Genomic DNA, 12,946 nt, shown 5'->3' on the forward strand with positions numbered 1-12,946 from the left:
GATAACCGCCCGGCCGCCCTGTTTCGGGTGACCCGCTCCCTCCTGCATCAGGAGGTGCGGGATGACCCATTGCAGGGACGTGCCGAGGAGTTTAGTGGTTATCTATACGACAAAATCGTTCCGCTCCGGGATGGCTTGGACCAAAATTGGGATGATCCAGGTGAGAGGGCGGAGTCGTGTCTTGTGGAGATTGTTTGGGATGAGTTTGACCCTGTGGCTCCCGAGGACGTGGACAGGTTGCTGGGGAGGCTGCATACCACGACATGTTTACTGGACCCGTGCCCTTCCTGGCTGGTGCTGGCCTCCCGGGAAGTGACACGAGGCTGGCTCCAGGGGATTATCAATGCTTCTTTGTTGGAGGGGGTTTTCCCTGCCGCCTTGAAGGAGGCGGTGGTGAGACCCCTCCTCAAGAAGCCTTCCTTGGATCCAGCTATTTTAGGTAATTACCGTCCGGTCTCCAACCTTCGCTTTATTGCGAAGGTTGTAGAGAGTGCCGTGGCACGGCAGCTACCCCAGTACCTGGATGAAGCTGTCTATCTAGACCCGTTCCAGTCCGGCTTCCGACCTGGATACAGCACGGAGACAGCTTTGGTCGCGTTGGTGGATAATCTCTGGAGGGCCAGAGACAGGGGTTATTCCTCTGCGCTGGTCCTGTTAGATCTCTCAGCGGCTTTTGATACCATCGACCATGGTATCCTGCTGCGCCGGTTGGGGGGGTTGGGAATGGGAGGCACCGTTTATTGGTGGTTCTCCTCCTATCTCTCTGACCGTTCGCAGACGGTGTTGACAGGGGGCAGAGGTCGACCGCGACTTGTGGTCGTATAGACTTGTGGGGTGTAGACTTGTGTAGACTTGTGTCGTATAGACTTGTGGGGTGCCACAGGGGTCGATTCTCTCGCCCCTCCTGTTCAACATCTATATGAAGCCGTTGGGCGAGATCATCAGTGGCTTCGGGGTGAGATACCAGCTGTACGCTGATGATATTCAGCTGTACTTTTCCACCCCGGGCCACCCCAACGAAGCTGTCGAGGTGCTGTCCCAGTGTTTGGAGGCCGTACAGGTCTGGATGGGGAGAAACAGGCTCAAGCTCAATCCCTCCAAGACGGAGTGGCTGTGGATGCTGGCACCCCGATACAGTCAGCTGCAGCCGCAGCTGACTGTTGGGGGCGAGTTATTGGCCCCAAAGGAGGGAGTGCGCAACTTGGGTGTTCTCCTGGATGCACGGCTGTCGCTTGAAGATCATTTGGCGGCCGTCTCCAGGAGAGCCTTTCACCAGGTTCGCCTGGTTTGCCAGTTGCGCCCCTTCCTTGATCGGGATGCCCTATGCACAGTCACTCATGCTCTCGTTACCTCTCGCCTGGATTATTGCAATGCTCTCTACATGGGGCTCCCCTTGAGATGCACTCGGAGGCTTCAGTTGGTCCAGAATGCAGCTGCGCGGGTGATAGAGGGAGCTCCACGTAGCTCCCATGTAACACCTCTCCTGCGCAGACTGCACTGGCTACCTGTTGCCTTTCGGGTGCATTTCAAGGTTCTGGTTACCACCAGCGCTCCATGGCTTGGGTCTGGGTACTTACGGGACCGCCTGCTGTTACCTCATGCCTCCCACCAATCTGTACACTCACACAGAGAGGGACTTCTCAGGGTGCCGTCCGCCAAACAATGTCGGCTGGCAGCCCCCAGGGGAAGATCCTTCTTTGTGGGGGCTCCTACTCTCTGGAATGAACTTCCCCCCGGTTTACGCCAAATATCTGACCTTCGGACCTTTCGCCGCGAACTGAAAACATATTTGTTTGTTCGCGCGGGGCTTTCTTAAATTGGGTAGATTTTAAATTTAATTGTTATTTAGTTTTAAATTGGGGTTTTTTTTAGATTATATATTTTAATTTATCGGCCTAACTGTATAATAAGTTTTTTAATTTATTTTTAATTGTACATTGTTTATTTTTATCTTGGCTGTACACCGCCCTGAGTCCTTCGGGAGAAGGGCGGTCTAGAAATCTAATAAAATAAATAAATAAATAAAATAAATAAATACTTCTGGAAGTCTGAAAATGAGCCTGTTTCCAACCTCTGGAGGGCCTCCAAAGCCCGGGGGAGGCCGTTTTCGCCCTCCCAGAGGCTCCAGGAAAACCTCTGGAGCCTGAGGAGAATAACCCACCCCCCGCTGTGGTGCAGGAGGCTGACTAGGCCAAGCCCACTGTGGCCGTACCCACCCAGCAACCGGGCAAAGAAATAGTTGCTAAAAATTTTTAATCCCACTCCTCGTGCGTGCATGTGCGACGGGGGGTTGGGGAAGCCTGGGGAAGTCGCATGCACAGGATGAGGGTGGGGAGGTCATGAATGCATGCACGGGGGTACGCCCATTGCATTATGGATGCCGGCATGCATGCATGCTATTGCATGTGTACCCATGCTTTTGGCACACAAAGAGAAAAAGGTTAGCCATCAATGCCTTAGATACTGTTCTACCATGGCGTTCCGTCTCTGTCCTCCCCCATTAGTGCTCGGATAAAAGGCCAAGCTATGGCCCTGGGATGATCCAATGGACCACAGGAATTCTCTCCAGAAATTAGCCATGAACTTGATCTCTCTATTTGAGATGATTCTTCATGGCACTCCATGCAGGCAGTAGATGTGCTTCAGGAAAAGTTTGGCTAAATGGTGGACTGAGGGTAGCCCGCTGCAGGGTTTGAAGTGTGCCTGCTTGGAGAATAAATCTATCACAGTTCAGATCACCGTGTTCCGCCAACTTTTTGGCAACTCCACTATTTTTGTCCACTGCGATTTCCTCCCATGGCCTTGTCGGCTCTGCCACCATTTGTAGCAGTCTGGGGAGTTTTCCTGGTCGCTTTTTTATTGTGGCGCAGATGGTGCAACATTTCACATAACTCTCCACATCTTTCTTTATGCTGGGCCACCAGAATTGCCTCTGTGCTAAGTTTAAAGTCTTTAGGAACTCGAAATGGCCCGCTGAGTTGACGTTGTGGCTCCTCTGGAGGATTAAGGTCATTTTTGTTAACATATGTTGGTTGACACGGAACCAGGAGTCTGCTAGCAGTTTGGTTTTGAGTTTCATGATTAGATCGCTTGCGAGTCGCATCATCATCATCCGTTGATCACTTGGCCGGCTGTTTGGGTAGGGGGGATGATGCCGTCTACTACCTCCTTCCTTTCACATTTGTACTGGATCATGTGGGAGAGGGCGTCAGCTAGGAGGTTCCATTCCCCTTGGATGTGTTTTAGCACGAAGTCGAACCAGCTGAAGTATGGAGCCCAGTGGATTTGTTTGGGTGATAGTTATCGTGAGATCCTAAGAGCCTCCAGATTTTTGTGGTCAGTCTAGACTTTGAATGGTTTCTGCCCCCCTTCCAGCAGGGGGCACCAGATCAGCAGTACCCATCTTACCTCAAAAGCCTCTTTTTCCCATGCAGCCCATTGCCTATGTGTCCGTGAGTTTGTGGGAGGTGTAGGTGCAGAGCTGTAGTTTTCCTTGGTTATTTCTCTGGAGTAGCACTGCTCCCACTCCCACGTTGCTGGCATCTGCTTGGATAACGAAGGGTTGTTTGGGGTCAGGATGCTTCAGCACTGGTTCCTTTGCGCAAAGTTCTTTTAGTGTTTTGAATGCCTTTTGGCAGGTTTTGTCCCACTGTAGGGGTTGTCTTGGGCCCTAATTAAATCATGAGCCTTGAGCCAAGCTTCAAAAGAAATCCAGTTATTTATTAGGAGCTTCATGTTGGCACGTTCCAAGTGAAGCCAATTCTGATCCCACTTAATTTACGTCCTGGATCTGACCCTGTTTTCTCTCCCCTCCCAAGGTGTATCATCAGTCACATTCGCCAAGGAAGCAATTTTGCAGGTTGTAGAGATCACTCCCCTCTGGCCACTGTGGGTAACCATGGAGATGGCCTGGACAGAGAGGTGGCTGGAATGTACTTTTGTTTTGACTGAAGTGCTCCCTTGCTGCAGTTGCAATGTTTGTTTTCCCATCCCTCTTGCCTATGGCAACTTGAGAGCAGGCCAGGAATGCTTTGCAAGTTGGCAGTATATGCATGCATATGCATGTGGGATCAATTTTTGGTGATCTCTTAGGAAATGTCCCTGTATGAATGTTTAAACAGCCACACAAGCCTGGTGAAGAATATACGATTTCAGTGCTTTGAAAAGTGGGGCTTCATCTACTGTAATCTGCTTTGTGAAGCTCATCTCTCAATCACTTTGCATAGACTTACTGCTTAAGATTTATCTTACTTCAAGCTTGCAAGTAGCCCTTCCCAGACAAGTAAAGAACTTCTGGCTCTTCTCTAAGACTTTCATGCTTTGCAGCATGGACATCGGCAGGCATTTCCATTTTACCCTCTCCCTTTACATGCAGATTGTTTGTGGAAACAATATAGTACTTTAAATAGATGCTAATATGTTTAAAAATGCTGTTCATATTGTTGTTCTTCTTTTGACCTAGTTGTGGCATTCATTTACTATGGTATAGATCAGGGGTTTCAAACTTCATTGAGGGCTGCATCAGGGTTGTGTTCCTCCAGTGGAGGAAGACAAGACCAGGGTGAGCACCAAACCCTTGTCTTCTAGAAGAGCCTCGTTGTTCTTCTCAGCCACATAGAGGACCCCCGGACAGCAGTGCAGGCTGTCCAGAGCCCCAGCCAGTGGAGGGCAAGCACCCAGCCCAGCCCTCCAGCTCCTAGGGCACCAGGACCCCACAGCTCAGGCCAGCCTCGTTTCCCCGAGGGGGTGCCTGGCTGCACTTATCTCCTCTTCGAGGCTGCTGCTGCTGTTCTCACTATCTTTGGCTAGGTTGCTCATGGAGTATGCTGGAGGGCAAAGTATGTGGGTTAGAGGGAGGCCCACTTCCTCTCCACGCAAGGAGACCCAGCTTTGGAACCAAAGCATCCTTAGTAATAGGATGGGAGACTACCAGGAAAGGTCAGGAGGAGGGGACAAGGGGATGGCAAAAGGGCAGCAGGGCTGCTGATAGCCAAGTGCAAAACATGCTAAACCCTCCCTCCCTCCCTACCTCCCTCCCTCCCTCCCTTCCTTCCTTCCTTCCTTCCTTCCTTCCTTCCTTCCTTCCTTCCTTCCTTCCTTCTTTTTCTTCTTTTTCCTTCCCTCTTCTTATTCCTTCCCCTCTTTTCTTTTTCCCCCTTCCTTGCTCTTTTCCCATCTTTCCTTCTTTGTCTTTGTCTTTCCTCTTTCCCCTTTTCCTTTCCTGTCCCTTCTTGGATGCTCAAATGCAAAAGGGAAAATATTCCTCCTTTCGTTATGCTTTTAGTTTGTTTTACTAGCCCTCTGCCAGCAAAAACATTTTCACTGGCAGATGGCTGCAGGAGGCTGTTGTGGCCAAAAAGGGACCCTGGGAGGGCCATGCAGGGCCCTCCAAAGTTCCATTTTCGGTAGCAGAGGCACCATAGGCTGGTCCTTTGCTGTTTCCAGGGTGGCTCTGCGGGCCAGATCTAAGCACCCCATGTGCCGGATACAGCCTGCGGTCCTTGAGTTTGAGACCCCTGACTTAGACTTTTAGGCTGCTTCACAGTGCTTTACAGCCCTCTGTATGATCCCATGTGTGACTGCAATTCAGTATGGGTGCTCAGAAAATGGCAGACACTTCTGGGATCACACCACCCAGCCCAACAAGTAAGTAGCCTGTTCTTCCCTAACCTAAGCTCTGAAAATCTTTGAAGGGTTGTTGCATGATGAATGATGTCGGGTGAGGAGAAGAGTGTGGGGCTTGGTGGGGTGGGAAGCCTGCCCAATGCCTGCAGGGACCTGATAGACATTGGGGGGAAGATAGGTGGGCATTGCTATAGTCAAGTGTAAAGAAAAATGACCATGACTACAGTCACTACAGGCGTGATTTTGGGACCAGTTGTAAGTAGCTTTTAGTGGGTCCACTGTAATTTTGAATGGTTGCTAAGCAATCAGTTATAAATTAAGGATTTAGCGGTATTATTTCTTGGTAATTTTGACCATCATAAAGAGATTAAATGGTTTTTATTGATTACATAAGCATATTATGTAAGAGTTGTTTCTCTTTAGATTTTGATCTTAAAATGATAGGGCTTCTTTTCAAGATTTTTTAAAATTTTTGTGAGATAGATTATCTCACATTTTTTTTGTGAAGATTATGTTGGTAATTCAGTTTAATTCCTATATCAATAATTATTTCATTCACTTAGTAAAAAATTTAAATGGAATTGTGGATGTATATTTGGGGCATTGGCTTATTGACACAAAATAAATACTTAGATCTATAAAATTTAAGAGAATATAAATGTTACTGCATAAAATTTTAAAAACATTTTTTTAAAAATGGGTAGGAACAATTGATAAGACAAAATTCAGAACATTGCTTAACTAAAATAATTGAAATGCAGGGGATAATTCTGTTAAACTGCATGGTATACAAAATGTTTAGATTGTTTAGAAAACATATATTTTGCAAAATGAATGTGTGGTTCCTAAAATGTGTACTTCATGTTGAAAATAAAGTATGAAGTACCTTTACCTTTTCCACTATGAACAATCTCAGGAAATTGTTGAAAAATTCTTTTCAAGCTATAGATACATATATATCATGGAATAATAATAACTTGATACTTTTTCTTTGTTTCAGATTTAGGTTCTTGGATTTAAAGCAATACTGTGAGAAACTATCTGAGACTGTATATAAACATGGGGACTCCTGGCTCAGGAAGGAAAAGAACTCCAATGAAGGACAGATTTTCTGCAGAAGATGAAGCCCTAGGTCATATTGCTAGAGAGGTTGGTAAATTTGTTCAAGCCTAACTGACAGGTATAACCTGGGAATCGGTATGTTATTGCAGTATAGGTAATTATGCTTACTTACGTGAACAATTATTAAGTTGGAACTTAATGCAATACTATATTCAGAAAACATACTGTAACCTTTATCAGCATGCTTAATAATTCAAACATAGAGATTCTTGCTCTCCTAATGATGTGACTACAGACCGTCCATCTAGTGCAGAGTTTCAAGTGGCTGTTGTATGAGTCATTTAGCAAATCTGCACAATGACATCTACTAGTTAGAGTTAAACAGAGAAAGAACTCATGGCTTTTTAGTGAAATAATTGGTCCTTGTACATATAGATGAACAACCAAATATGAGACTAGTGTTTTGCAAAGAAAAGCAAAACATTTATATATATATAGACTGAGCACAACCAAGCCCCCACCAACACAGGACACACCCCCAGCCAATCAGAGCACAGAAAAAACCCCATCCAATCAGAGCACAGCCAAGCTCCCACCCAATCAGTTCAAACCCCCACTAGCAGTTAAAAGGAAGAAACAGCTGCGATCACACATTGCTCCCAGAAGCACGAAGCTGAAGCCTGAAGATGACGAATGAGACTTCGTCGAAACGTCGCCAAGACACTTCCAATTTTACACGGGAGAAAACCCGAACAACCAAAGACCTATATACAAACACCCGTGAAAACCTCAGAAAACAAATATTGCACCTCTACGGGGAGGAAATCCACCATCTGACCAGGACCTATGAAAAACTAGAAGTCCAAAGAGCTTCCATTTTATGTGACCTCGCATTCCTACGAAACTGCCGCGATCAAAATTTAATCCCCAAATGCTTCCAATTGAAATTCCACTCCAACTCTGCAGCCACCAAACGCATCCTAAAAAGAACAGAATTGGCCTTAATCAGAAATGAACTTCACACAAAAAGATTCCTCCTAGATCAAATCAACAAAGATCTCCTCACACTTCACCTCAAACTCAGCAACAAGATGCACCCTGCACTTTGGGACAAATCCAAACAACTTGCCGTCTGGAGAGCCGAAACACAGACCACCCTCAAGACAGACACGCACACCAACAAACTCCGAAGACTACAAGAATGCCAGAAACAAACCCCTCCACCCTCACAGCAACACATGAAACAAACAGTGCATAACATCTCAGATAGGATCCTCACCAAAGCTGAAACCGATGTCCTTTCCAAAGGATTCAACTTTGCAGTCACTCCCAAATACATCCCCACTGAAACCATTATATGCGGAGTTGAAACCAGCCTGACCAAAATCAACCCCGATGACGCTAACAAAATCAGACTCGAGATCTCCAACATCCTCTGCACCAGCAAGCCACCCAAAAGCAACTTACCCAAAGAGGAACAGACAGCACTACTTAACCTGAAAAAAGATACCAGCATAATAATCCTACCAGCAGACAAGGGCAACGCCACGGTGGTTATGAACACATCTGACTACCAAACCAAATTAACCAACCTACTCCAAGACCCTGCATACAAGCCCCTAAACACAGACCCCACCACCTACCTAGAAAAAACCACTAGATCCAAAATAAAAGCCTCCCCCATCAGCGAAGAAATCCAACAAAGAATCATTCCCAGAGAGAAATCATCCAGATGCCCTAAGCTCTATGGCCTCCCCAAGATACACAAAGAAGGAACCCCACTCAGACCCATAGTCAGCTCCATAGGCTCACCTCTACAAAACCTAGCCAAATTTCTCGCCAAACAACTACAGCCCTATGCAGAATCCATCACCTCACACGTAAAAAACTCATTCCAGTTCATAGAGATCATAAAGAAACAAAACTTACAGCCCAGCGACCTACTCGTGAGCTTTGATGTCATATCCCTCTTCACCCAAGTGCCAATCAAAGAAGCCTTGACAGCTATCCAAAACAAATATAACCCCCCCAAGCACATCCTAGATCTGACCAACCACTGCCTATCCAACACATACTTCATCTATAATGGACAAAAATACAAACAAGTAGAAGGAGCACCCATGGGATCACCCCTCTCACCTGTCATTGCCAATCTCTACATGGAACACTTTGAAACCCAAGCTCTAGAAAAATCTGATCACAAACCCAAACTCTGGCTCAGATATGTAGACGATACCTTCATAATCTGGCCACACGGGAAAGAAAAACTTGACAACTTCCTCACACACCTCAATAGCCTACACCCCAAAATACAGTTCACCATGGAAACAGAAGTTAACAACCAACTTCCTTCCTAGATGTCTTAGTCTACAAAAACCCAATGGCTCCCTAGGACACACTATCTACCAGAAGAAAACACACACAAACCGCTATCTGCACGCACTCTCACACCACCACCCAACACAGATCAACTCCGTAGCCAAGACACTCATCTCTAGAACAAAACGCTTAGCTGATGAACAACACCTAAAACCGAACTAGACACTCTCACTAACGTACTAACATCCAATGGATTCCAAAGAAATAAGATTACCAAACTAATCCAAAAGAACCCGCCACTAAAATGCAAGACAGAGAACAAGAAAGCGGCACAGCCCTCCTCCCATATATAAAAGGCACCACAGACAGAATCAGCAAGATCCTCCACAAACACAACATCAAGACAGCATTCTGCACAAACAGAAAAATATCCACCATCCTAAGAAACCCCAAAGACAAAATTGAGTTAGAAAATCAAGGAGTATATGAAATCCCATGCACCGCCTGCCCCACCACATACATTGGACAAACCAACAGAAGAATAAGTGCACGCATTGAAGAACACAAGAACTCATTCAAAAAAGAGGAACCAACTTCTTCCCTGGTCCAACACTTTAAAGTCACAGGACATGATATTGACTTTAAAAGACCAGAACTATCGCCAAAACTGAACACTTTAACAACAGAATAATCAGAGAAGCCATTGAGATAAACGCCCACACAGCATGAACAAACGAGATGACACCTCCGCCTACCAGCCATTTGAAACCGCCCTTATTGACAAGCGAGTCCCTAACACGAGGAATGACACCAGATCCACACTCACAAGGTCCACACAGGATGTCACCACCGCACATCCACCCAGAAAGCAGACCCAAACCCACACTGATCATAAGCACGACCAGGACCAGAAGCCAGACGCAGCTGCAACATTAGCCATTTCAAACCCCTCCAATCCATTCATGCAGCAGACTGACACCCACTATGAAGATGTAGCACGACCACAAAGCCAAACAACAGCTATGCAGCTCACCAGCTCAAATCCCCTGCAGCACAGACTAGACTGAGCACAACCAAGCCCCCACCAACACAGGACACACCCCAGCCAATCAGAGCACAGAAAAACCCCATCCAATCAGAGCACAGCCAAGCTCCCACCCAATCAGTTCAAACCCCACTAGCAGTTAAAAGGAAGAAACAGCTGCGATCACATTGCTCCCAAACCTGAAGCTGAAGCCTGAAGATGACGAATGAGACTTATCGAAGCGTCGCCAAGACACTTCCAATTTTACGGAGAAAACCCGAACAACCAAAGACCTATATACAAACACCGTGAAAACCTCAGAAAACAAATATATATATATATATATATATATATATATATATATATATATATATATATATATATATATATATATATATATATATATATATATATATATATATATATATATATATATATATATATATATATATATATATATATATTTGTTTGTTTTCTGAGGTTTTTGCGGTGTTTGTATGTAGGTCTTGGTTATTCGGTCTCCAGCAAATTGAAGTGTCTTGGCGACGTTCGACGAAGTCTCATTCGTCATCTTCAGGCTTCAACCGTGCTGGGAGCAATGTGTGATCGCAGCTGTTTCTTCCAACTGCTAGTGAGGGTTTGAACTGATTGGTGGGAGCTGGCTGTGCTCTGATTGATGGGGTTTTGTGCTCTGATTGGCTGGGGTGTGTCCTGTTTGGGTGGGGCTTGGTGTGCTCAGATTAGTCTGAGTTGCAGGGGATTTGAGCTGGTGAGCTGCACTGCTGTTTGGCTTCATGGTCGTGGTCGTGCACATCTTTGTAGTGGGTGTCAGTCTGCTGCATGTATGGATTGAGGGGTTTGAAATGGCTAATGTTGCAGCTGCGTCTGGCTTCTGGTCCTTGGTCGTGCTTCCTGATCAGTGTGGGTTTGGGTCTGCTTTCTGGTGGATGTGTGGTGGTGACATCCTGTGTGGACCTCGTGAGTGTGGGTCTGGTGTCATTCCTCATGTTAAGGACTCGTTTGTCAACAAGCGGTTTCAAATGGCTGGTAGGAGGAGGTATCATCTCGTTTGTTCATGCTGTGGCATTTTTCATCTCGATGGCTAGAATGGCTATCTCGATGGCACCCAATCAGTTCAAACCTTCACTAGCAGTTAAAAGGAAGAAATACCTGCAATCACACATTGCTCCCAGAAGCGAAGCTGAAGCCTGAAGATGACGAATGAGACTTGTCGAAGCGTCGCCAAGACACTTCCAATTTTACGGAGAAAACCCGAACAACCAAAGACCTATATACAAACACCGTGAAAACCTCAGAAAACAAATATATATATATATATATATATATATATATATATATATATATATATATATATATATATATATATATATATATATATATATATATATATATATATATATATATATATATTTGTTTGTTTTCTGAGGTTTTTGCGGTGTTTGTATGTAGGTCTTGTTATTTTTACTTTGTCACAAGTCTCATCTCATCTTCAGGCTTCAACCGTGCTGGGAGCAATGTGTGATCGCAGCTGTTTCTTCCTTTTAACTGCTAGTGAGGGTTTGAACTGATTGGTGAGCTGGCTGTGCTCTGATTGATGGGGTTTTGTGCTCTGATTGGCTGGGGTGTGTCCTGTTTGGGTGGGGCTTGGTGTGCTCAGATTAGTCTGAGTTGCAGGGGATTTGAGCTGGTGAGCTGCACTGCTACTGTTTGGCTTCATGGTCGTGGTCGTGCACATCTTTGTGGTGGGTGTCAGTCTGCTGCATGTATGGATTGGAGGGGTTTGAAATGGCTAATGTTGCAGCTGCGTCTGGCTTCTGGTCCTGGTCGTGCTTCCTGATCAGTGTGGGTTTGGGTCTGCTTTCTGGTGGATGTGTGGTGACATCCTGTGTGGACCTCGTGAGTGTGGGTCTGGTGTCATTCCTCATGTTAAGGACTCGTTTGTCAACAAGCGGTTTCAAATGGCTGGTAGGAGGAGGTATCATCTCGTTTGTTCATGCTGTGCACTATCTCGATGGCTAGAATAACTATCTCGATGGCACCCAATCAGTTCAAACCTTCACTAGCAGTTAAAAGGAAGAAATACCTGCAATCACACATTGCTCCCAGAAGCGAAGCTGAAGCCTGAAGATGACGAATGAGACTTCGTCGAAACGTCGTCAAGACACTTCCAATTTTACGCGGGAGAAAACCCGAATAACCAAAGACCTACATACAAACACCCGCGAAAACCTCAGAAAACATATATATTTATATATATATATTTATATATATATATTTATATATATATATATATATATATATATATATATATATATATATATATATATATATATATATATATATATATAGGCTTCCCATCTTACCATAGAATAATTCTGGGGGGCTTACAATTACATCTAGACTAAAACGTGAGATTAAGAACAAACGTTAAAACCAAAGATACATACATGGGGAAAGGGAAGGGATGGAATGGGGAGGGGAGCTGCTTTCTGTTGTTACTCAATCAACCACCTCCATTATGCTGTTCCTGCACTGGGCCCCAAACCACCTGGGAAAGCCTCATCTTTAGGCCCTAACAAAAAAGGAGGGGGGTTGGGGCCAACCTCACATCGGGCAAGATGTTCTAGAGGGCAGGAGCATCCGCTCTTTTCCAGTCCTCTGGTAGCTTCCTGGTGCTCCAGGATCTTTGGAAGATATAGTTCAGTGTTTCTGAGATCACATTTGCCAGTTCCTTTAGAACCTTGGGGTATAATCCATGTGGTCCCACTGATTTAACTCGTCTAGGGTGGACAGGTGTGCATTTTCTTGTCTATTTTAACTTGTGTTTCTAACTTGTTTTTTACAGTACTAGTTTTGATAGGTTGGACTGTTTTTTCCCTTGGTGTAAAAACCGAT

The 12,946-nt window shown here is 45.4% G+C and overlaps 1 protein-coding gene across 24 annotated transcripts in view; it reads left to right on the forward strand.

The window, feature by feature from the left end:
* Nucleotides 1-12,946, forward strand: part of LRRFIP2 (LRR binding FLII interacting protein 2) — a 175,849-nt gene that overhangs the window by 27,921 nt on the left and 134,982 nt on the right. For all 24 annotated transcript variants that reach the window (XR_009154807.1, XM_058179881.1, XM_058179878.1 and 21 more), the window contains exon 2: nucleotides 6,626-6,774. Coding sequence is in view for 23 of the 24 variants with exons in the window: in XM_058179881.1 (XP_058035864.1) it covers nucleotides 6,685-6,774 (90 nt within the window). In the remaining variant the exon portion in view is untranslated. The remainder of the gene's footprint in view (nucleotides 1-6,625; nucleotides 6,775-12,946) is intronic.

This window comes from Ahaetulla prasina, chromosome 4 (genome assembly GCF_028640845.1).
Source record: "Ahaetulla prasina isolate Xishuangbanna chromosome 4, ASM2864084v1, whole genome shotgun sequence".
NCBI lineage: Eukaryota > Metazoa > Chordata > Lepidosauria > Squamata > Colubridae > Ahaetulla > Ahaetulla prasina.